Source organism: Adiantum capillus-veneris, chromosome 11, assembly GCF_014529385.1.
Source record: "Adiantum capillus-veneris isolate H3 chromosome 11, ASM1452938v2, whole genome shotgun sequence".
Taxonomy (NCBI): Eukaryota; Viridiplantae; Streptophyta; class Polypodiopsida; order Polypodiales; family Pteridaceae; genus Adiantum; species Adiantum capillus-veneris.
The window spans coordinates 159,183,512-159,208,495 of NC_140941.1; the positions used below are offsets into that span (position 1 = coordinate 159,183,512).

The window sequence follows — 24,984 nt, forward strand, 5'->3', positions numbered from 1 at the left end:
AGGAAAAAGTTTTTGGCAAGCCGTGTACATTGACTACGTGGAGGGGTATCGTTCATATGTTCCTATGGAAGATCACAAAGATTGGGTACAAAGGGAAAATAAATAAATTTGGTAGGCCAACATACACAGTGCAATGAAATTCTTATCTTCTAAGGAGTAGAATGACTAGGAAAGATGAAGAAACCTTGAAAAAGAAAAGACAATGGAGGGACGCACATTGGCACCCAACTTCTTTCTATAGAGAATGTGAGTCTTTGTACTTTCCACTACCTAAAGGCTGTTCATCACCTACACCATCACTCACTCAAGCACTTCGGGTGTTTTCTAGGAAATTTCATTTTTCTGAAAGGTTGGGGACCTGGTTTGGTGACAAGGAAGCAAGTTTGCTCCATCACCTTGATGGAATCAAAGGACATGCTCCAACCAACATAGCGAATGCCTAAATCTTCTTGAAACAAACCTTGAGTCCCTATAGCAATTACACATAATGAAGTACCAAACAAGGCTTGGAGAAGAACCTACTAATTAGATAGAATCGCCCTCATCAAACGGTGCAAAACTTAGTAGTCTTCGATAGATAAACTACCATTTGTGAGGCCTTCTTAACATGATTGAATTCATAAGCTCCCAATGTCCCTATCTACTATTAAGCAAACCACAACCAAAGTAACGGGCTTGGGAAGATCAAGAGCCAATCAATCCATAAGCATACCATTTAGGAGGCTTGTTCAATTCCACAAGTTACGATCCTTGCTTTTAATTCACGTGTATTAGGACAACTACTTAGTAGTAGATATTACAATCGAGCATACTGGAAAAGTGCAAAAGGAGTTTGGTGAATTTGATCGTCTCTGTTAGCTTTGCCCGTTGCCAAGCTTCTCGACAGACATGTGAATAACAGATTAGACAACCAACCGTGAAAGATTGCATTAAACAATCAGAGTAAGTATATGGCATACAACTCGGGGATCAAGAGACAAGCGAGACACAATTACTGCAAAAGGGTAAGAATTACTGCAATGCAATCTATGAAATTGTAGAGATCATTGCTTTGATTTGATTTAATGTAGCCACAAACATTTCCTAGGGTACTACTATTTTTACAAGTTCCTGGGAAAAGGTGTACAATTAGAGATTATCATAGAACAGTTATCTTCCAAACCTTTGAGGCCAGACCAAAAAATGAGAGAGATCCCCAAGGCACTGCATTCAGCTTTTGTAGAGCTAAGAAACATATCCACACTTCTTCATATAGGAAGAGGTCTTCTTGAAAAATCTTGGAATATATAAAGGAAAGCAAACAGGAAATTGTACAAGTAGCAATTGGAACTTCAGCGTGCCAATCACCTGGTGGCTATGCTGAAACACAGACCAATTACCAGAAAAATTGTGCCACCGGAAAATTTTCACCCCCCATGATGCATATTACAATTGAAGTCGCAGGCTCGATTGATGAACCTGTGAAGGCAGCTTGGAGAGAGAAGTCACTCCAAGCCCGAATCCAAATATTGGCGCAAAATTGGTTTATCTACCAGCTGTTAAGTCAGATGTAGAAGTCAATTTAATCAGAAAGAGAGCTCGAACATAACTGGCGTAAAAATCTGCTTGCTCTTTATACCTTCAAGTTGTTCGTAGCTGCCTGTAGAGCTTCTACTGGCATGATGGACAAGAATAAATCGATATTTTCCCGTGCAGCCTGTACAGATGCGAAAAAACCAAGCATTAAAAATTGAGGTTTAGGCCAAACATGCTCAACCTGATAGGGCCTCTCTCTCTCTCTCTCTCTCTCTCTCTATATATATATATATATATATATATATATATATATACACACACACACACACACATATATATATATGGAGCCTGAGAGAGAGTTGCATTACACATGTCACTGCCCAGTTTACTAAGAGATACGAGGCCAGTTTCACTGCCTGTTCAGAGAGGGCTTTGGACCACCAGAGATGTCTGGGACTGTTTTTGCTAGAGCTGCGCAGACACAGAGAGAGCCTGATGAGAGGAGAGGCTAGCCAATCTCAGAGACGGATCACAGACTTCTTTAGAGCAGACACTAGGCAGCCGGAGGAGCAACTACCACAACAGAGCTCACATTCTCCTCACACCAGAGGCACGTTGATCGATCAAGAGACTGAGCTAGGGAGATCTAGAAGCCCACGACTGCGGAGGACTACACAGCATCAACGGAGGCTGCAACAAAAGATTCGGATCACTTTGGCCCGACATGCACGACGCCCAAACATTGTATTAGATCCACCAAGATTGTATCAGTTTGGTCTCAAAGGTCATTTTGGCCTTTTGAAGACATTTAATATAGCATTTCATCTCATCTCATCTCTCTCTCTCTCTCTCTCTCTCTCTCTCTCTCTCTCTCTCTCTCTCTCTCTCTCTCTCTCTTTCATTTCCCTCTTCAACTCTCCTCATCGGCTAGATCTTCAAGGTCTCTTGGGATAGTTTCCTACGCGTTAAAACTCTCTTCTTCTTCTTCTCTCTCTCTCGGATTAGCTGTGTTATTTAGGGAGGAGTTACACCATCATTCAGGTGGTTTGCAAAGATGAGAAGAGTGCCCGCTATATGTGAGTTAGAGCGGAGGAAGGGAGAGCTCTCTACATTGCCATATGTTACTTCCCTCCTACCACATCTCATTATGCTTCGCCTAAGGGACAGTCACCATACATGATACTAGATGACGATGTTTGGGAGTTCTCGAGGGATGGAGATGTCATTCTATTTGGGGATTTCAAAGCTAGGACAGCATGTACGAGGAGATGTTGAGAGAGCTGGACTCCAGAGAGATAGGGCTTTCAAGGACCTCAGAGGACGCTGAGGGATTTACAGAGTATGAGAGATATCTGATCCATATGGGCACAGCACATGGATTGGCTATTTTGAATGGCCTTGATACATACTCCAGTTCAAGAAACTTCACTTGCTTCCCTCATAGACATGGTGCTAGCAAAGTGGATTATGTTTTGGATCCCACATCACTTACACCACGCATTCAGGACTTATCAGTCTTGTCCAGACCTCTTGGGATGGCTGTAGATCATGCTCAAATATCTTTTGCGGTAGATTTTACTTACACTATTGGTGGCTTTCATCATGCAGCACATCGCCATCCAAGATACCACTTTTGCAGCTCGTACACTGCCCATCTGCTCAACTCATGCTCAAGTATAGATGCATATAGCTTGGCCAATGAGTGGCCAATCATGATAGTGCGATAGTTAGTTGGCAGGGTTGTATCTTCAAACTTGCGTAGTGGTACAATCATAGATGTACTCGAAGTCTCAGGAAACCCCTCACACGTGGCCCTGATGAACATGAAGGCCAACAAACCATCAATGTTGATCCCTAGCATGTATGAAATGTTCTGCCACTATACCATCATGATCTTGTGCCCTCCCTATGTGCTATTTGTCAATGGCTTGCTGCAACATCTTTTCTTTGAAGAAAGTAGAAGTGCTCAGACACAGCTTCGATGGGCCTGGCAATGGTAATTGCTCTGCTATTGTGTATAGAGAGGATGCATATTGTGTCCATGTCTCCTTACAAGTAATGACTGGAGAGGGTGAGTACTCTCTGAAGAGTTGTGAAGCCTCCCTAGAGTAGTATCTGATAAATATCTCTCTTAGCTCAGCTTGAGAGAGATATTTATCAAATACTACTCTGTCCATGCCTTCATAGAAGTAATAACTGGAGAGGGTGAGTACTCTCTAAAGAGTTGCCAAGCCTCCCGAGAGTAGTATATGATAAGTATCTCTCTTAGCTCAGCTTGAGAGAGATATTTATCATATACCACTCTAGGGAGGCTTCGCGACTCTTTAGAGAGTACTCACCCTCTCAAGTCATTACTTCTATAGAGACATGGACACAGTATGCATCCTCTCTATACGCAGTAGCAAAGCAATTACCATTGCTAGACCGACGTAAGAGGTGATCTAGCATTGGGAGTGTATGCACATGCAATGAACATTCGAGATCCAAACCTAGATTAATGGGAATAATCTAGCTTTAGGCTCTAATACCACATGTTAAGTAGAGAGATTAAGGAGGATAGATTAAGCTTGCATTCTTGATGATAGCAAGAGCATTGTGTGCAGCCAAGCTAAGTACAACTAGGAGACTCAATACACAATGGAAATGGCACTGAACTAGCAAAGCAAGTACATTGTGAACCATTATACAGGTATGTAGTGGGGGCTTTGGGTGACATCATGGACGATGAACTGAGTAGAGATCAACCCAAATGGCTTCTTAGCCGTTCATGCTTCTCCATGGCTGCGTGTGTGGGTGTGTGTATCTTGGAAATTCAATGCAAGAATCTACTAAATGTGGTAGGCAAGTCCAGTAAGAAAATACAATGAATCTGGTCAAGTGTGCTACGAGGAGAGCTCCATGGTGTGGGCTTAGGCACAAAATTGAGAGAGAGAGAGAGAGAGAGAGAGAGAGAGAGAGAGACCTGTAGTGCCTTCAAGCTGAATCTCAAAAACTCCAACCTACATCAAAAAAACAAACGTCAAAAGAGCTTGGCAAACAAGAAACGCGCATCTTATTGCTTATTGAGATAACAACAGACCAGTTCCAAACAAAACTACAGCATGGAATGCAGAAATCATGTGCAAAAACACGACAGACGAAAAAAGTGAAACAGAAAGTGACAGATGTGATTATTTGAAAGCCTGCTCGAAAACAATTTAAGCAGTTGTTACACCAGCCTGGTTTGTTTGTGCTTCACATCCCTATTCCTCCTCAAACACAGCAAGAATAGAATTTAGTCACAATTATGTGATTCAGTAGCCACAACTTGCATTATGACTCAGTTTTTGCCATCAAGAACTCTCCGTCATTTTACGTGGCAATCAAGTTGCACACCTTCGAGAATCTATACAAAGACAATCGTCTTGTTTGGGCATGGGCATAATGAAGACTCAGGTTGTCATTTTAATAACCTTGTTACATAAACAAGGGCACACTAAGTGCTCTTCTTTTTCAATATCCACTCTCTGACTTAGTCATTCCTGATCTTAGGTGCTGGGTCAAATAGCGTTAAACAGTCTCTATTTCCTGATATTAATGCTTTCCACTTGACGAGACTTGACGAGGCTTGATACACAACCCTCAAACATACATGTGACCTTGTTGTCAACCTGACAATATGTCCTATTCCAATCATTAATGAGATCAAACAAAATAAGGTAAAAGCTTGGAGTCTCGGTTGTATTAGACTTGTCTAAGGACCCGCGCAGTCAAATCCACGGTAGCATCCCATGCTGCAATTCCGTTTCTATTTCTGTTTCCATTCTTGTTCCCATTTCCTCAATTCCCTTACCTATGTTTGACGTATAATATATATACAATTGTACACATGGAATCTATCAGATTGGATTCCCACACTTGCCAGACTTTTTCTGTATGTGGTAATGCTGTTTATGTATTCCATTTATCACCTTGCATGACAAAGTCCAACCTGTCATGCCCAGTGAAGCATAATCAAAGGGAGGATCTTCAGGCTACCTATACCACCTATGGACAATCATCAGACGAGTAACCCTATCAAAGGCACCAGCATCCGAGCACAACTGTAAGACCAAGCGTCCATACACCCAGCCTTAACTCAAGGTGCCCTCACCCATGCCTAGCCTCACGAGCTACCCACTGGCACTTTGCCAATGGAAGTTGATGACTAAAAATGAGGCCTAGGCCTCATTTTTTAAGTTCCCTGCCACACTTGGTCACATTCAGACTATGTGTCCTCAAGGCTCGGACACTGGACACCCAGCTGATCGCTTAATTTTCATCAAGGTGACCTCACGCATGCCTGGCCTCTCGGGTTGATCACTGGCACTTTGCCAATGGAAATCAACACACAAATGAGGCCTTGGCCAGTGGAAGTCGATTTCTACAAATGAGGCCTTGGCCTTCTTTTATAATTCCCGGTCACATTTACCCAAGTTCACACAACATCTGCCGAGACACTAGACACCCATCCAACAAGCGTCCTAGACTTAGTCTCCTCTCCTATAACATGGACATAACACCCAACTACAACTAGGAGTGTGGTACTTTGATGGGGCATTGATGCCCGATAAACGAGAAACCACAGGAACTAGAAGTAAATACTGTGGATGTATCATTAGATAGAAGACTAGAGCATCATAGATGGGATCTATCTTCGACTGTCTTAGAAAGTCAGGCTGGATTCTTATGTTTGGTCTATGTGTTGTAAGGCTTCTCCTGCAGCAAATGGCAGGTTGGATCCTGGCACAGCCCTGATAAATTCCAAAACATGCATGCTCCTTATGTTTGTGTCCATGAAAACACGTAGGAGGCATCCTTCTTCTATTTTGATCAATATTTTTCTCATTTTCCCAATGCCTATAACTACATCAGCAGGAGACACTTACCTTTGTAGCCCAAAAGTGAGGAAATGTAAGAAATGGATGCAATGGAATTACCGTTGTTCAGTTGATGGTTTGCCAAGGGCTTCAAAGTACTTGTTATAGTCTGCCTGTGCCAAACAAAAGAAAAAGTTTGTCAACCACTGGAGCATTGGACCAGCTTAGTACAAACTGATGGCTGTTTTATATTGTCATCACCAATATGGAACATCTTATACTAAACCTTAGTACAAACTAATGGCTGTTTTTATACTGTCAACACCAATATGGAACATCTTATACTAGATCTTGCCTGATTCAAATAGTCAAAGATTGTGAACGTCAAAGAGACAGCCTTATCTGCATCAGCTCCCTCAAGCCACCCTGTAGCACTGAGCCAAACAGTTTGTTGACAAACATTTTACTGTACTCATACCTAAAGAAGCTAAGTTCCCAACCTTAAGAACGTATCCTTAGAAACATCTGTAGGATCTAAAGCTTGTTGTAACCGTTGCCGTACAGATTCAACATCTGGTAAATAACAGAGCCCCAATTACTAATTCTTTCCAGGTCTTGACAATAACATCTGGGAGCAGGAGAAAGATGAGAACCTGAGCTAGAATCCTCAATCAGCTTCAGCTTTTCGCGGAGGCGGACAATGGGGCCAAGATAGAAAAAAAGAGGCTTGGAAGGCTTCACAAACCCTTGTGGCAGCTTCAACTAAAACACCTTAAAATATAGTTGTATATAAACTCAGACTGTCATACGATTCAACAAGTTTCTATGTTCGTCTGACAGCTGTTTAGTTCATCAACCAATAAAGGAATGAAACTCACAAATGACAGCCCCACAGCAACAACAGTTATGCCCAAGCCAATGAACAAACGACGTTTCACTATTTCGTCGGAGTTATCTTCCAACGCTGAACCTCCTAAAGATGAGCCCTCTGTTGGAGCGCCCTTGGAAAGGAATAATTCTGCTTCCAGAAGGCCCCATGAATTTGGCTCCCCATCTGAAACAGTTTCATGGTAACATATAAACTTCAGTCTTGCAAAAGAAATGTGCGGCAAATAAACTTGGCCTGCTTGCTTTAAGAAAAAGCGCGCGCGGAATTGCAAAAAAGTTTCATTGGGGTAAGCTTAGCGATATCTTACCAGATTCCTTTCCTGTTCCTGTGAACAAAGTTTCCCTAAAACCCATTCCATCGATTCTTTTCTCTGGGGTTGCAGGCTTCAATCTTGCAAGATCCACATCTCTAGCTGACCTCCTTGCTGCGAGCTCCTTCTTCAAAGACTCTGCCTCGGCTTCTGCAGCTGCCAACTGATTAAAAACATTAGAGGCCAGAAGAATGAAATTGTGACACCAAAATGTGAAAGCTTACAGTCACTTACTTTGGCAGCTAGCTGCTCTTTCTCTTCATCAACACGAGTTGAAACCTGAGGAAAAATGCACTGCATTAGCTGCCCTTTATAACAGCTTTTGAAAATACAAGTCAAAGTTTATTACAACTACACTGATTAACAAGAGAACTGTTTCTAGTAGATGACATCACCATAAAAAGAACCTATAAGGTACCTAAACTTGTGGGCTCCTGGACATGAAGACTATCCCAATGTTCTGCTAACAAAGCCAACGGGGCATACAGTGACTGGGGATGCTGAAGCATGTACGTTCTACGTACCTCACCAGCAGCTCAAATAAGGCAAGGATTTCTGTCGCTTGTGTCAATACTAGTCACGAGTCTACATGTCATAATTCCTGCTCCAATGAGATTTTCACAAGAGAGGACAAACTAGTCCAAAATCACTGAATTGGCATTCTCTAACTGATCATGACTGGTCCTCATGGTGCAGGGACATCTTCTCCAACATCACTCTCATCACCTTTATGCAAAGTATCCATTCCGTTCCTAGTGATGACCATGCACTGAGTGGTGGGGTATGGGGTACTTGGGAGTACTTGGGATATTTGGGGTTCTTGGGTACTTGGGACATTGGATCCTTGGTATTGCTTGCAATCTAGCTTAAGAAGGCTTTTCTCGTACCCAAGCTCACTCCTTTCTGCAGGTGCACCCCTTTGTGGCCTTGGACTCACACCAAGGGTGGTTTCTTTTTCCTACCTCACGGTGATTGGCTTGCCGCAATGTGCAAGGTCCGCTCTCGATGAGCGGAAAAGAGGAACAAGGGGAGGCAAGCCCTTCTTTTCAGTGTTACGTGCCACTGTCACAAACTGCTAACGTGTCAAGTCACTGAAGATCTTGGCCAACTAGCAGATCCCGGCCGAGGGGCCTAAACCCTAGAAGCAGTAGAAGCAGCACAAGTTCTCACCAACTTACAGATCCTTGCTGAATAAGGCAAATAAATTAAAGAGCTACCAGCCTATAGGACCCCGTCCTATAGGTTGGTAGCTCTTTAATTTATTATAGGCCCCTATAATAAATTAAGCAGGACCCACACACACTAAACAGGACTTGCATAGCCAATTGATGACGTGACTGTTGTACGGCTGACCCAAATTTTTCACTGATTGGCTGAGGTGACAATTGCTGATGTGGCAGTTGTATGGAATTTAAGCTGGCAGCTTTTGAAGACCAGATGCTGTTGATAAGATGCTATTGATCAGATGCTTTTAAGTTCAAAGATTTTCATGTAACTACTTGTCATGGCCAAGGGTATGTGTGAAGGGCTCTTTCTCTGGAATGTTCCCGCGTGGAAGTGCAGAGTAAGGAGTACCGGCCTTGTACTAAGTTGAAGCAATTTAAAGAAATAATGAAAGGGGCACTAGGGTCTGGGGCTAGTAGCCTAGTGCTCTCTTGGGGTGGAACTCCACCACTCTGCGTCTCTCGTGTCGTGTCTCTCTCTTTCAGTTTAGTTGTTAGTAAAGTGCTTAAAAGTTTGGTTCGTCTGTTCTTTTCTGTTGGCATGAGGTCTCCTCCCGTCACAGTGGTATCAGAGCTCCAGTCGTGTGCTTTTCTCAAAGCATACCGGTCCTACTAGGAATAGACAGAGCATCATGGAAGTATGGATATCCTTACTATCCATATCCGAGGCATGACCGTAAAATTTTTCACTTTTTCTGGAGTGAAAGATCGAAAGAACCCTTATAGCTTCTACAACAATTCAACAACATCTATACTTTGGAAATTATACAGAAGAATCAAAGATTTCTCGAGCAACGTAATTTCTTAAGGATAATGATATGCAGTGGTGGAGTTCAATCACGACACAACTGCATGTTCCAAGGACATGGCAAGCTTTCAAGACAATTTATGCACGCAGTTATATGACCTCTCTCTTTAAAGTCCAAATTTTGTTAGAATGGGGCAACTTGAAAATGCTTGCCACGGAGACCATGGAAGAGTACAACCGAAGGTTTCTCGATGTCTACCTTCCCGTCTAGGAGGACCAATGCGAGCGATATACCATTGGACAGCCATCATCTTTACAGGAATATTGTTTGTCTACATAGGTATCGACAATGCAAGAGCTTATGGATCATGCTTCGGTCAGCTACAAACTTATAAAAGGGAAGCTAGAGTTTACTACATAAGCCACTATAGCAAATAGTCAGAACTCCCCAACAACAACGAAAAAATCCCCGAGAATCTCGTGAAAATCAACCTCAAAGGCCTCGTTTGACAAAGCGTCAACGAGATATGGAAGATCCTAGCCAACTTGCAGATCCCGCCGAGGAGCCCAAACCCTATAAGCAATAGAAGAAGCAGAAGTTCTCACCAACTTACAAATCCTCGTCGAATGGTGCAAATAAATTAAAGAGTTACCAACTTATAGGACCCCCTCTAATGGGGCCTATAATAAATTAAAGCAACACCCACACACACAAAAAAGGACTTATGTAACCAATTGATGACGTGACTATTGTACAGCTGACCCGGATTTTTCATTGACTGGTTGACGTGGCAGATTCCAGTTTATGCACTGACAAGTGATGACGTAGCACTATACCAGATTCCGCGTTTTGCGCTGACAATTGCTGACGTGGTAGTTGTACGGAATTTATGCTGGCAGCTTTTGACGAGATGCATTTAAGTTAAAGATTTTCATGTAACCGCTTTCCACGACTATAGCCCACCTTAAATGCGAGCACCTTTCATACTCATGCCCCAATGCTTAAGAATGAGCACACCCAACCACAATATTTTTAATGTGTATGCACATAAGCACGAAATGAATGCCATCATTCTCTCTTTTAGAGATGATCTTGCACTTTTGACATACCAAAGGGAGACACTGCCTTATTGGTAAGACCCCCTTACACAAGAACATTATGTGCATGAGATCGATGATCTCACATGAAATGTATGTAATGCTGATTAAGGCATTTGCACAGAGTCATACACTCAAAAACACTTCGAGCTCCTTGGCACTTCAAGCAAGAAGAGGTATTATCAAAAGACATCAACAAATATTGACTACACAGAAAATCAAAGAAGAAGATGAACACAACCAACACAAGGAGTACATGAAGATTGTCAACCATGAAGATTACCGACATGAAGATATCGATATGGATAATCAACAAGACATCAACCAAGGAGACGACCACAAAGATTTGAATTAAGACTTCAAGACCACAGATAAAGACAACTACGACACGAAGGGCATCATCAACGACATATGAGAAGAGGAGACACTTCCCTCTTCACATGAATTTGTTTTGTTATGAAATTTTGTAGAAACCTTAGGATCTCATGAGAACCTACATGTTGTATCCGATTGAACCATGGACGTTGAATCCGCTGAGACTGGCCACAATGTATCTAATTGAGAACCCGCCATGATGTATTACAAGAACCTTGTAGAAGCATCCAACAAGAGACCTAGGCATTATGATTTGATCATTGGAATAATCTAGGCTTAGGAGGGCGATTGTTGGGGTAAGCCTAGCTTATGGCCTTGGTATGGAGACTCTCCTGAAGTCCACATGCATGATCACACATCCAAACGATACCCATACATTAGTACATAGCCCATGGATGACTCTAGACATAGTACACTTGCATATGAGCACATTTAGCAGGTCAAAAACAGCCCTTAAAAGGTAAATACGAGTTTACACTTGATTCTCTCCATTTCGGCTGATTTGGATTACACCTCACGGATGATGTAAGCAAGATACCTCTTCCTTCTCCTTTGCAAGGAGCTCATTTGTACTCATTTTATGATTAAGAAGCTACATTATGCACTTCTCAATCATATGGCTCGCTTGTGTTTCCGCCGTAACCCTACATACTATACACAGAAGAGGTGTGCTCTTAGGTTCCTTCTCGTAAATCAGCCCCGTCCATGACTCTCATGTGCAACGGAAGTGTTTAAGGATTTGGCTCGGATCTAGTACTCCGCACAAACACAAGGTTACTTTCTTTCACTTGAAAAGAGAAATTGAATTGAACACAATGAACGAGAGAGACGCAGAGAGAGGGAGAAAGAGAGACAACACGGCATGTCGGGTCATAACCACCCCCAAGGGCCCCCTTGCTCTATTGCCAAAGCAAGTACTTTCTTTATTTCTTGCACAAATGCTGATACAATGATCCTAGATGCTAAGATGCTGATGGAAACTTGATGCAAAGGCTTGGTACTGAAGGGTACTGCGGTAGATACTAAGGGGTACTATGGTGGACGCTTGGTACGTGAGAGGCTAAGTGCTGGGTATTGCAGGTACCTAGTGCTTGGTATTGTGGGTACTGCTAGGTAATGAAGGTGCTTAGTACTGCGTGTACTATTGGGTACTGAAGGTGCATAATACTGATGGTACTGCGAGGCTATGGGGCTGAATGCTGAAAACGCTAGAGGTGTTGGAGGCTGATATCTGCTGGCTTGATGGCGACAAGGCTGATATCTTCATGGCTTAAAACGCTGGTCTGATGGTCTTGATCTTGTGATGATAGTGCTGCTGAGAACGCTGAGCTGGAAACGCTGGTTTATTGAGGTCAATAACGCTGATCTGAGGTGGCTAAACACGCTGCTGAGGATGAAACGTTGAATCACTGATTGAGCTGCGGATACTTGGTACTGCAGGTGCTGAGGGTACTGCTTGGTGTTGGTCCTCTTTCCGCCTCCTCTGGCACCTAGCGCCCCCCACGGGCTACATATATACCAACAGATTGGTGGGTCGAGCAACAATCTTTGCAACCCACGATCCTTAGCAAATAAATGCCTAAATGTCACTTAATAATAAATTGAAGATCTACTAATAAGAGGTGATTCACATGCTGACTGACTGTACTGTGCAAGAGAGGGTTATGCAACTACGACTATGACCTGCCTAAATTTACACATCCTGCTAGAGGCTCACAAAGTGTCACGCTAGATCCTATGCTAAACTGACCCTAGACTGTAGCAGAAGCTTGTTCACATGGCGCGAGTGCAATGCGCATGTGATAATGACGCTCGTATGCTGAAAACAGATAAAAACAGCAACTTTCTTTGATGGAAACAATCTCCGTAGGCATTTCTTTGCGATGGAACTCGCCTACTTGGTCGTGGCAAATCTGGCGCACTTAGGGCAGCCATGGGAGTCATTGGCATCATCATCTTAGCGGCTGAAATTTGCCGCGGCATGCAAGAAACATCATTCGCACCTTGCTTTTCTTACTCCTGTGACATCATCATCCTGGCTGAAATCTGCAGCAGCAGGGTTGAACTCTCGCGCTGACCTTTTTGGTGCTTGAGAGTGAGAGGGGGCGTTTTTATAGCCTCTGGCAGCCAGCAACTCGGCAGAGGGCAACGAAAGGGGTGCCCAAGCTAGAGAGAGCCTCCTAGAAAAAGAGAATGGGGCGCTTGATTTTTGCAGCTCTCTTTATCTGTGGCTGCCCACTTATTAAGTGGGTGGCCGGCCACTTTTAAAAATGGTCTGAACTTGCTAAAAACTCTGAAAAAACTTATAAGCTGAAAACCATGCTTACACAATCACAACCCAGGCGTCCCTAGATACAATCTCATGCATAGATGCCATACGAACATAGACTCCTTTACAGGAAAGCATCTCCTTGCCTCAAAAGCAACTCGCTTTCTCAGAAAGCAACTGCATTTCCTCAAAGTTTCCTTTGAACCCATCCTCATTGAAGCGCTTGCTCATTTATTGTGGACAATTCTAACTCCGTTCGGAATACCTCTTGACTATGGAATATTCCCTCTTTGATGCTCCCGTCACCCACCTTGTGACGCATCAAGAATACCCATCACCTAGTCCTTTCTCAGCGACCTTATGACACAATCTCTCTCGTGATGCTCTATGTTGCCCATTCCATGCCGCATCAGGGATGTCCATTTCGGATGGTCGAATACTTCTCCCGATGCTCTGAGTCACCCATCCGATGTGACGCATCAGAAGTACCCGTTCTTGGTGGCCCTATAGATATTCATGTTTACAGTGCTCCGGTAATTACTATGAAATATTTGTACTTGGATGTTTGCAGCGAGAAAAACCCTCTCACTTATAATTCCAATGACTCATTTAGAATTATTTTTCCTGGAGTCTCAAGCAAGAAAACCCTCTCACTTATAAATGCAATAATTCATTTACAATTATATTTCCTTCAAATGAGACTAATTTAGCAACATCCCTCTCACTTATAAATGGTTGTCCTCTAATCTAGTGGTCCAATTGAACTGCCCGAAGAAAAACAATCCTAGTCCTCTCTCAAGAGAAAACTTCAAGACTCAATTAAACAAAAATTTGATAATGCAATATGTCACAAAGTGATGACGTGGCGGACAGCAGAAACCCTAATTTCTGCCAGAAACCCTAAAATTCCTGCAAACCCTAATTTCTGCCAGAAACCCTAATTTCCGGAAATCGCGGAGGCGGATTATTATTAAATAATAATAAAATTTAAAAAAAAATTGGGAAAATGATGAGCGACGCAAATTTCGCTTTTTTCTCTACTTAAATGAGAAAGAGAGAGAATGCTTTTGCTTTCATGTTTTGACTCTCTGTGAGAGAGAGAGAGAGCAATTGCTTTTGATTTGAAGCTTTTGGGGCTCTGCTTTTGGGCATCCCTTGTAACCTTTAAATTAGTGGTGAGGGCCTCACTTCTCAGAGCATCTGGACGCAGAGTCTGAGAGTGAAACCCTAACCGCTCTTTTGTACTTTGATGATTGATTAATATAAAAAGAAATATCGAAAGGGGCGCCAGTCTTTGGGGCCAATATCTCTAGGCACGGAACTCCGCCGGGCCAGTGCAAATCTATTGTGATCTGTGAATTGTTTTGAAGTGGTTATTTGGTGCTGTCACAGTTGATTCTTGACTTGGAGTGTCCAAGTCTGTTACAGTGGTATCAGAGCACGGCCGATTTCTCTTCTACGGGAAATCCGATCCCCGAATTTTTTTTTCCGCGGCACCTATGGCTTCAGGCAATGTTCAATCGACTCCCTCTGCATCTGGAGATGCGGGCTGGGATCACAACGAAGATTAAGGCAGAGAGTATGGCCCGCCTTGGCCTACTTAGGCGGAGCGGCGAGAGATAGAGCGTCGCCAGTTGATCAGCGATGCAACAAAGATGATGCTCAATTTTGCCAAGGACCCGAAGATGGCAAAATATATGAGCAGGACCTCTTTGAAAGAGGTACAGATGGAGTGGCAGAGAACCACAACACCACTCCCGAAACCCGCTCTCAAGAAACCTTCTGCCTCCAAGAAATATACGGAGAAGGAACTGGAGAACGTGGTTGATGCACGGATTGCTCAGCTTTTTAACACGCAAAAGAAAGCCAAAAAGCACGGCAAAAAGCAGAAGAAAGGCACTAACTTCCCGGGATATTTGGGTCGTCGGTTGACATTTGACAAGGCAAAGAAACGGAAGAAGCGTGTTCGATTTGAAGGAGTAACCAGTTCTTCTTCTTCTTCTTCTTCTGAGAGTTCTTCTAGCTCCTCAGATTAGAGCGAAGAAGACAAAAAAAAGCAAAAAGCGAAGCAAGACACAAAGCTTCGGAACGGGCAAGAAAAAGGCAAAGAAGGCTACATCTCGCCCAGAGACTGACAGTTCTACTGAGGACTCGTCTACAGACAGCTCAGATTCCGATGACGGAAAGTTTTATGCGAACAAGAAGAATTTTTACAAAGCCAACCAGTATGACTTTCTCGAAGATAAAAGCAAGAAAGTCCGAGAGTTTAAGGAAGGTGGCCACTCGATCAAGTTTGATACTTTTCAGGATACTCACATGCTTCGAAGGCTTTGTCTTTTATACAGCAGTTTGACATCTCTTTCGCGGGAGGACGCTATTCAGAGCACTCCAAGATTCGGAGAGCTGCCTCTTACTTTAAGGGGAATGCTCGTACTTGGTGGTCCACGCTTCTATTAAGCAAGACTGTGCCAGTTACATGGCTAATTCAAGAGGCTTTTTATTTCTTCTTGGTTGACTCAAGAGTTTGAGCGAGATATACGAGTTGCTTGGAACCATCTCCGGATGACTAAGAGCAATACAGTGAATTCTTATTGTGAAAGATTCTGGAGCTCTTTTCTACCCGCCTCTTCATTCAAGAAGATCTCGTTCAGAGAACAGATTGAGCGGTTTACCTTGGGTCTACCTACAGAGATCCGAGATCACTGCTTGGAACAGAAGTCGGCTTCTATTCAGGAGTTGATGAGTCATGCGAAGCGGAGCTTTGCCATTCACTCTGGCAATCTGACCTACCCCACAGATGAGGCCATGACACAACGAGCCGAACAAACTTCTGGGAATGAAAGTAGAATGAAAAAGAGCAACCCAGAGAAAAAAAAAAAGGATGCACGACCCAAGCTTACTCCTGAGGAGAGAGCTCGCTTCATCAGAGAGGGGAAGTGCTTTGGATGCGAGGAACATGGACATATTTCCGCGAAGTGCCTTGATACGGCACAGAAAGAACAGCATGATAAAAACGACGACAGGTCTGAGAGTTCGAGAGCAGATGAGGAATGTGGCAGAAAAGGCAGATAGAAAAGCAAAACTGGTACCACATGGCGTAGGACCTGCACCAAATCTAATGAATGAAAGTACAAACTTTGCCGCTTTCGGGGCAAAGCGAAGGATCAGGAAGCTCTTTTGAAGGAGCCAAGGCCAACTTCTTTTCACTTGGAATTGGCGGCTCGATTTGGAACTACGCCCGACAGACTGACGCCACAGGCGGAGGTAGTTCGACTGGCACCCGGATGGGATGTTGCCATTACACCGAGCATTGGCAAACTTTGTTTGCAATGACAAGGGTGTTCAGGACACGTGAGTGACGTTCTACTCGGGATCCCTTGGTACCACAAGAACTACGTCGTGGTTGACTACCGGGCCGAGAAAGCGACTTTGATAAATGAAGGGCTTAGAGATTGTACTTGATGAACTTCAGTTTTCTTACTCATTCTTTTGGGAGAACTGAACGATGGATAAAGGTTGAATATGTTTTGATGAAAAAGACTATGTTGTGAGTTACACAGCCGTTGAGGGAAAAGGTTATGACTGATTGCCACTGTCCACCTTTTACGGGTCACCGCGGCATTGCTACCACCATGAAAGGGGTAGAGAGAGATTTCTTTTGGCGGAGACTGAAGAAGGATGTGGAAGAGTTTGTGCGCAGTTGCTTGGTATGCCAGAAGGTCAAGTTTGACACGCATAAGGCAAAGGGATTGTTACAGCCTTTACCCATACCCACCCGCCCCTGGGAAAATATTGAAATGGATTTCTTTTTTTTTTATCTCCCGAGAATACAGAATGATCACGATGATTTTCCGATTACATGGCACGCTTGAGACGATTGTCTCCGACAGAGACCCCAGATTTATGAGTTTGTTTTGGAAGGCAATTTGGGAGAACATTGGCACGCGGTTGCAGTTCTCGTCATCGTTCCACTTGCAGACTGACAGGCAATTTGAGATTGCCAATTCAGTGATTTTAGATTTATTGAATCTTGTATCTCGCATCAGAAGACTCAATGGGAAAAGAACTTACCTTTAGTGGAATTTGCCTACAATAACACGATACACTCTTCGACGGGGAAGACGCCATGAGAGATTGTTGAAACTGCTGCGAAGGTTCCATCCTTCCTGAGCACGAAAGATTAGAAATTTGAAGCGGATGAATATTCGCGAGATTTGGATACGACTTTTGCCAAGGTTCGCGAGACTTTACAGAAGTCTCAAGAACGACAGAAAAAGGCAGCGGATCGCCATCGTCGCGACTGGAAACTGAAGGAGGATGATTGGGTGCTCTTACTTTTGAGAAGGCACGCCTAAGAAAGAAAAAGGGAAAGGAGAGGCTTTTTCCAAAGCTTAGTATGTGATACTACGGACCTTTCCAGATTACTGACAAGATAAATGATGTCTCCTTCCGATTGGAACTGCCAGATACTTGGAGGATTCATAATGCATTGCATGTGAGTCTCTTGAACCCTGTTAAGGGTGATGTGCCTGATGATGGGGAGCCTGATGAGCAACCCGAAGTGGAAGAAAACGAGGAGATCCTTGTTCCTAAACAGATTTTGGCACATAACGATACGAAGAAAGGTAAAGTCCGAAGGCGGTTCTTGGTTTAGTTCAAGAACTTTCCTGCATTTGATGCGAAGTGGATGGAGGAGGAGGACCTAGCAGATACTCCTCGGATTGTGAAACTTTACCTCGATGTTTTGGTTTAGCATAGTCTACTCCAAACGGAACCCAGAAACTCAGCTTGGCCAAAGATCTGGTGCAGTGGGATGCACAAGAGGGGAGTCACTCCACTCCTTTGTCAACAGATGCCTCGATTTTGATACTAAAGTCACTGATGTCTCTTTGAGCTTCAGGGATACTGAGAGCTGACAGTATTCTGCTGGATGACTTTATGAAATGGAATTCCTGATTATGATACTGATTTGTTCTTGACTTCTTGTGAGTGCAGGAACTGATAGCCGAAATGACTGCAACATTTTGGTCTGATTGATCTCGAATAGACATGGTTGCAATAGGGGTTAGTCAATCGGACATCGATGAGGTCCCGATTGGACCTAGATGTGATTGCTAGCTACATTGCCGATAAATCATGGTCTAAGATCCGAATGAATGTTGAATGTCATGTGATGTCTTGTGATGTCTGGTGATGTCCTGTGATGTCGTGTGATGTGACTGTCGATTTTGTACATGTGCTAGATGTGTGTTCCTAGTACGTAGGTACTAACAGTCAGTGTCTGCTAAGACAGTTTATGGCTTTTGTCGGTTTTGCAGGCGTAATCGCGGTCGATTACAATGCTTTCAAGAGGGGGGTATGTCACAAAGTGATGACGTGGCGGACAGCAGAAACCCTAATTTCTGCCAAAAACCCTAAAATTCCTGCAAACCCTAATTTTTGCCAAAAACCCTAATTTCCGGAAATCGCGGAGGCGGATTATTTTTTTATTTTTTTATTTTTTTAAAAAAGGGAAAATGATGAGCGACGCAAATTTCGCTTTTTCTCTACTTAAATGAGAAAGAGAGAGAGAATGCTTTTGCTTTCATGTTTTGACTCTCTGTGAGAGAGAGAGCAATTGCTTTTGATTTGAAGCTTTTGGGGCTCTGCTTTTGGGCATCCCTTGTAACCTTTAAATTAGTGGTGAGGGCCTCACTTCTCAGAGCATCTCGACGCAGAGTCTGAGAGTGAAACCCTAACCGCTCTTTTGTACTTTGATGATTGATTAATATAAAAAGAAATACCGAAAGGGGCGCCAGTCTTTGGGGCCAATATCTCTAGGCACGGAACTCCGCCAGGCCAGTGCAAATCTATTGTGATCTGTGAATTGTTTTGAAGTGGTTATTTGGTGCTGTAGCGGTTGATTCTTGACTTGGAGTGTCCAAGTCTGTTACACAATACTTACCTTACCGGTTCAAAAATAGATGGAGTACTCAACTCCATTAGGAGAAATTTTTGTCTTTCCTCAAATTCCTTGAGGATATCTTTCATCGGACTGTATTAAAGTTTTAAGAAACTCACCAATCTTAGAGTCATGTAGGCAACTCGTCATTCATGTATTTCCAACAGATCGGAAGTTTCCTTATCTAAGAATCTGTTAACTCAATTCCATCTTCCCAACCTCGAGAAGAATAATTTTCCTAGAAATCAATCTAGGTATCTGTGCTTGCACGTAATCTTGTGCAGGTAGTATTGAGGATCTCAAACCTCTTGTGCCCTCTCGTATCGGGCATACCAGATCATGAATCTTTCATCTCGTTTGAACATGTCTTCCTTTGGCAAACAGAGTCTACTATCTCGCCAAAATTGACTAAAGGTCACGAACCCCGCAAGCATCAATGATGGCTTGCAAAATTGTAGGCAGATAAAAAGCTAACCGTAGCATCCTCTACCCAAAATGACTAGGTTATTTTGGCAGGCATTTTGTGAAATTTGGCTGCGACACTCAAGTTCTTTTCATCATTTCATCCTCCTCCTCCATCCCCATCCTTGCCACGGATTGCACTAGGCTCTATGGAGGCTTTGATGAAGTGCATGATGGAGATGATGCTACATCAGGAGGCTCAACAGGCCGAAATTGAAAGGGGAAGGGAAGGTCAATGGGCCACAATCGAAATGGAATGCAAAACTCAATGCATAAGAAAAGAGGAGGTACAGATAAAGCCCCACATGCAAGAGCTTGTTTTCCAAGTTCTCTCTTCGAAGGGCCAGCCACCTAAAGAGGCCAGCAAGTCCTCAGTTGACCAGATAGAGACGACGACTCCAACAATCCACTCATTGAGAAGTGTAAGTATGATGGTAAGATGGTTGCATCTGTGATTTATTCTTGGTTGCATCAATTTAACACTTCCTTTGCTACTAACATGAAAAGCACTAACAGTAAAGTTTTAATTGTTGCCATGTATTCATGGGCGATGCCATGTAATTGGTATCAAGCCTGGCAAGAGGTACAGTTGGCCGCGCACCTTGGGCATGCAACGGATGGCGAGCCACTCTCTTACAATTGGCTTAACTTCTAAGTCAAAAAGGACCACTCTATACCACCACCAGTACCTTGATCGATTGAAAGAGGATTGGCAAGCTCTCAAGCAAAATGGGACTCCCGTTACATCTTTTTCTAACCGTATTTTGCAATTTGGTGTTCAATTGCATAAGTCTAATGAGAATCGCAAGGAGGCTTTTCTCTTTGGTGTTGACAAGTGCATCAAATACGACTTACACATTTTCAACCCTCAAGACTACAATAACGCCATCGGGATTGCTCTCGCGAGCGCAAGAAATGAAGCACCACAAAGATAAGCCTAAGAGAACAAGTCAAGTGCCCCTTAGAACCCTCAAAACCAACAAAATGATAAGGACCACAGTAACTCTCCCTCTCAATCTTCCAACTACACGGAACTCTTCACCTAACAGTGATAATAAAGAAAAGGGTAAAACTCAAGCAACCCCTAAGTTGACACCTAATGAAAAATCTACTCAAGGAATAGTAGGAAGATGCAATGAAGACAAGGACTGGCTCTTCATCCTGTGGGCACCTCGACTCTAATCTAGAACACATACAAAGCCAAACACATGAACAAGGCAGACCTGTGGAGAAGAGAGATCATTGAGGTAGAAAGAGACGGGACATATGAGAATGAGAGAGAGAGAGAGAGAGAGAGAGAGAGAGAGATCTGGAAAGGCTCTCCATGCTGATAACAATCTGCTCATACAAGTGACCAACAGTGGTCCAGCATAGAACTAACATGCCAACTGGATGGACCCGAGGTACACACAAATGCGACTACTACTGACAATGCCAATTGCTCCTGCACACTTAGACCATTAACATGGTCTAGACATGGGTATAACCTCCTACATGCTCCGACAACATAGACCTGGTGCACCTCCTCTGGCAAATCTACATGAGGATTTGGATCTCGAATGATCCCTGCCATTGCATGATCACAAGGCTCGCGGAAGGCCGTCGTGAGAAAGCACTGCACCATAGAGGTGATCGCTAAGCGCTCCATCTGCTGGCCAAAAACGCCAAAAACGGCAGCCCAAAAACGCAGGTATAGAAGGCTACCCAAAAATGCTGGGCAACCCCCCTTCCTGCCCACCCATTGCTGGCCTCAAAGGGCTGCCCGTTGGGGCTGAACTGCATGCCTCTGATAGCCGGCCCCCCCCGCCCCCCCCCCCCCCCCCCCCCCTCCCCCCCGTCCTCTATGGCCTGCCCAAGCCAGCCCTATATCTCCACCACCTAGTAAATATCCCAAAATGGGGAAAATAGAGAAAGTGGCTCATAGGGTCCTGGGAAAGTAGGGAAAAAATGCCTAGGGGGTGCAGAAGGCTACGTGGCCATGGAACCAAGCAAAAACGCGAGCTAGACATGGCTTGACTCAACCCAACATGAGAAACCTACCTTACATTGGTCGGGCACAGCCACAAAGCAGCCCTCACTCCCTAACACTTGTCCCTGGGAGAAACTGGGACTGATTGGACAAACCAAGAGGAATGCCTGGACTCTTAACACCCCCTCTCAACCTTGGAATGGAAGTCGGACCAGAAAGCTGGAGTCAGCAATCTGCAACTGTAAAGAGAGGGTTTCGTGGACGAGGGTATCTGCTACTGAACTTCGAGATCGAATAATATGTGGCCATCATACCATCCAACCACTAGCTACCCCCGAAAGACGTCCGAGAAGTACAATGTTATCCCCTGAAAGTAAATGCAGCTCTAACAAGAAGCTCCTCAAGCCAACGGACTCATAAGTCACACAACCAGCATCTGTAGAAGATACTGTCGTGACCGCTCCAAGAGAATGCATCAATATTGAGGGTAAGGCATAAAATACTAGTATTCGGATCATTTCCCAACTCTAAAGTGCTACACCCTCGAGCATAGAGTCAAAAATCTGCACCTTCGGTCTTATACCACATGTCAGAAACTCCAACTTGCTACGGAAAGTCCAAGGAAAGAAACAACTGAGGCTGAGGAATTATATGTCCAATGACAAAGAACCAAAGAACTGCACCAACCACCATATACAATGATGAGTTGCAAACTGAATATGAGAGCTTCATCGAAACTGAGAGTGAAACTGCGACTCAGCTGCAACTATCTAGAACACATCCCAAAGGAGTATCACCCCACTCCCCAAGAGAATCAGGAACAAACATCCAGCAGAAAGGAACATACATCAATACTGAGACTGCAGCTAGCACAGCAAGATCAAGAGACCCTGCTCCCAAGCTCTACGAGTGAAGAACAAGGTGCTATAGAAAGCCACCAAATAGACTATTAATCCACATGGAACCACAAGAACTGTATTGAAGAAGTCTCGAAAACGAAATCCCAAGCTAGCTCCACATCCCCCTGTGAAGGGAGAACACACGAACCATGGAAAACTGTCATTACTCTCCAACAGTCTCTGCCTCTATAATTGGATCACCCGGGATAGGTGAATTCAAGAGGAATAAATAAACCTGTGGAACATAGAACAAAATCTGGGATAACCAATAAGACTGTCTCCCCATTAAGAAGAATGTCGACTAATTGTAATTGGTTCCTAGTCCAAAAAAGACCACTATCCACCTGTAGGAGATAACATGCCACTCTTAAGGAGGGAAGCAGGTGTGTCCTAAATGGTACAACCTCCAGGGATTAATCTAAAAGACGAGGCTTAAAACTACTGCTCGGATGCACTGGGAAGAGCAATTGTCACACCACAAATCCGAAAGACGAGGTAGCCACCGAAATGGCTAAAGAAGAACATCCGCCAAGATACTAATTGCACTGTGGGCTGAAGCACATCATCCAAGACCGCAAGAAATGGGCAAGGGAGACCAAGGACTAGAAGACACCGTACATGGTACTCCATTGAATGGAGCACTGAAAGTCGACTAAAGATAATAACCTGGAAGCACCCTCTGAAAGAGAAGGATCCTCAAAAGTACGCTCTGAGGTAACAACTGACTCAATCCCATGTCGGAACAAAGCAAACACTGTCACTGAAAGCTCTAGAGCTTAAGCTGAGAGCTCCCCCAAAGACAGGAAGTCCCCCTCTCGCTCAATCCTAGGAAAAAAGAATTAGTACCACCATAAAGAAATTTGAGATAACCTAGAGTAAAATTGCTTTCTCTATAACTAAATAGCAAAACCTAAATCTCATAGAACTCGAGACTCAAAGAGAATCGCACCATCGGTGAACTCGGACCGCGAACAATAGCAAGACCTAAAAGGTCGTCATCTGAGGATCGTGTTTGCCAAAGAAGACGTCGGGGTCCAAAAGAAAACCTAGCTACTCAAGCTAACTCCCTAAGATCAAACCAAATGTCCGCCACTTCTCTGGATCTACCCAGATCAAGCCTGTAGGTACAATCCAATACAATATGGCAAACTACATAAAGACTCCAAAGAGCACATATACTCCCACTCTTGTAATCTTGCTTCCTTAAAACCTTCAATAAAACTGTCCTTTGTACTGGCGTTGAAGAAAGCATACCCACAACTCAATTGTGCAATCAATATCCAATATACAACATGACTCCAATACTCAAGGAAAGAGCAAATACCCGGCTCGGGGAGCAAGCCCAAGAGAAACGCTCGGACTAATTGTAACATGCCAGAAAGCTAGGCAAAAGACTGCAAGCGAAGAGCCTGCTATACTAGCTAGTCATGGCCAAACCTGCACCCGAAGGGCTGTCCCAAGGTTGAAGCTCTCCAAAGGGATGTATGAAAGAAGCATCCAAATGTTGCTTATTGAGGGACAGTGTGACATGAAACGTTTCGAGGTTTCGTGCGTGTCGGGGTTTCGAGGTTTTTGAAACGTTTCGTTTTGGAGCTCAAAGAAAGAGAAACACAAGTTTTGTTTTATATGTATGTTCGCATAATTATACATTAAATATATATACAAATTCGCCTATCAAGACATGTGAAATACCAAAATCTAGATGTGAGACTTGAGTCATGAGTGAACAAGGTAAGTCGTCGGCAGCCAGCATCGACAACGTACAGGTAAAGACGAGGGGGCGAGGCTAACGTGTAAGGTTCACACACACACACACAGAGAAATTATTCGATGTGCGTAAGAGTCAAAAAATCTATCAATTTTTTGGGGCGGCCTTTGTGCATGGCTTAAAAATCCCCAAATGGGTGGTTTGAGGTAGTTGCTCAAAAGGGGGCCAAAAAAAAAACAAAAACAATTCTTCGAAACGTTTCGGCCGTTTCGCTGTTTCAGAGGGCTAAAACGGGTTTTTATGTCACTATGCTACGGGAGTATCGACACTACGTACAAACTTGTCATTCGAAGGATCTCGAAAAATCTGTTGTCGATCATCAAGAAAATTGCCCATAGAAGGTTACAAACCTGTCCCAAGACTGGTGTAGACTAGCTCACAAGGATCGTAAACTATCCCACAACTAATACTGACAAGCTCACGAAAGGGCAAGAAGTGGCTTTGGAGATGTAGGAATCCCCCTCTACTTATCAAAGCCAACTCCAACACATGCACCTCAACTGTTGCAGAACATCCTCTACTTCAAGAAGGAAAGAGATCCCTCTCTGTAATCCACAATCCACAAACTGGTACAAAAGTGCAGTTGAATCATCAACCTACTACCCATCAAATAGGTAGCTCCGTCGACAAATCCAAGAAAGATGTGCATTTGCAAAAGGCACACAAAATCTACCAATCCA

The 24,984-nt window shown here is 43.7% G+C and overlaps 1 protein-coding gene across 1 annotated transcript in view; it reads right to left on the reverse strand.

The window, feature by feature from the left end:
- Positions 1-1,027: 1,027 nt before the first annotated feature.
- Positions 1,028-24,984, reverse strand: part of LOC147448308 (uncharacterized) — a 30,102-nt gene continuing 6,145 nt past the window's right edge. The window contains exons 2-11 of the mRNA XM_086524155.1: positions 7,787-7,831; positions 7,550-7,715; positions 7,232-7,407; positions 7,007-7,115; positions 6,854-6,926; positions 6,709-6,787; positions 6,474-6,526; positions 4,478-4,514; positions 1,619-1,696; positions 1,028-1,535 (exon numbers count right to left, since the gene is read on the reverse strand). Coding sequence (XP_086380281.1) covers positions 1,485-1,535; positions 1,619-1,696; positions 4,478-4,514; positions 6,474-6,526; positions 6,709-6,787; positions 6,854-6,926; positions 7,007-7,115; positions 7,232-7,407; positions 7,550-7,715; positions 7,787-7,831 — 867 coding nt within the window. The 3' untranslated portion in view covers positions 1,028-1,484. The remainder of the gene's footprint in view (positions 1,536-1,618; positions 1,697-4,477; positions 4,515-6,473; positions 6,527-6,708; positions 6,788-6,853; positions 6,927-7,006; positions 7,116-7,231; positions 7,408-7,549; positions 7,716-7,786; positions 7,832-24,984) is intronic.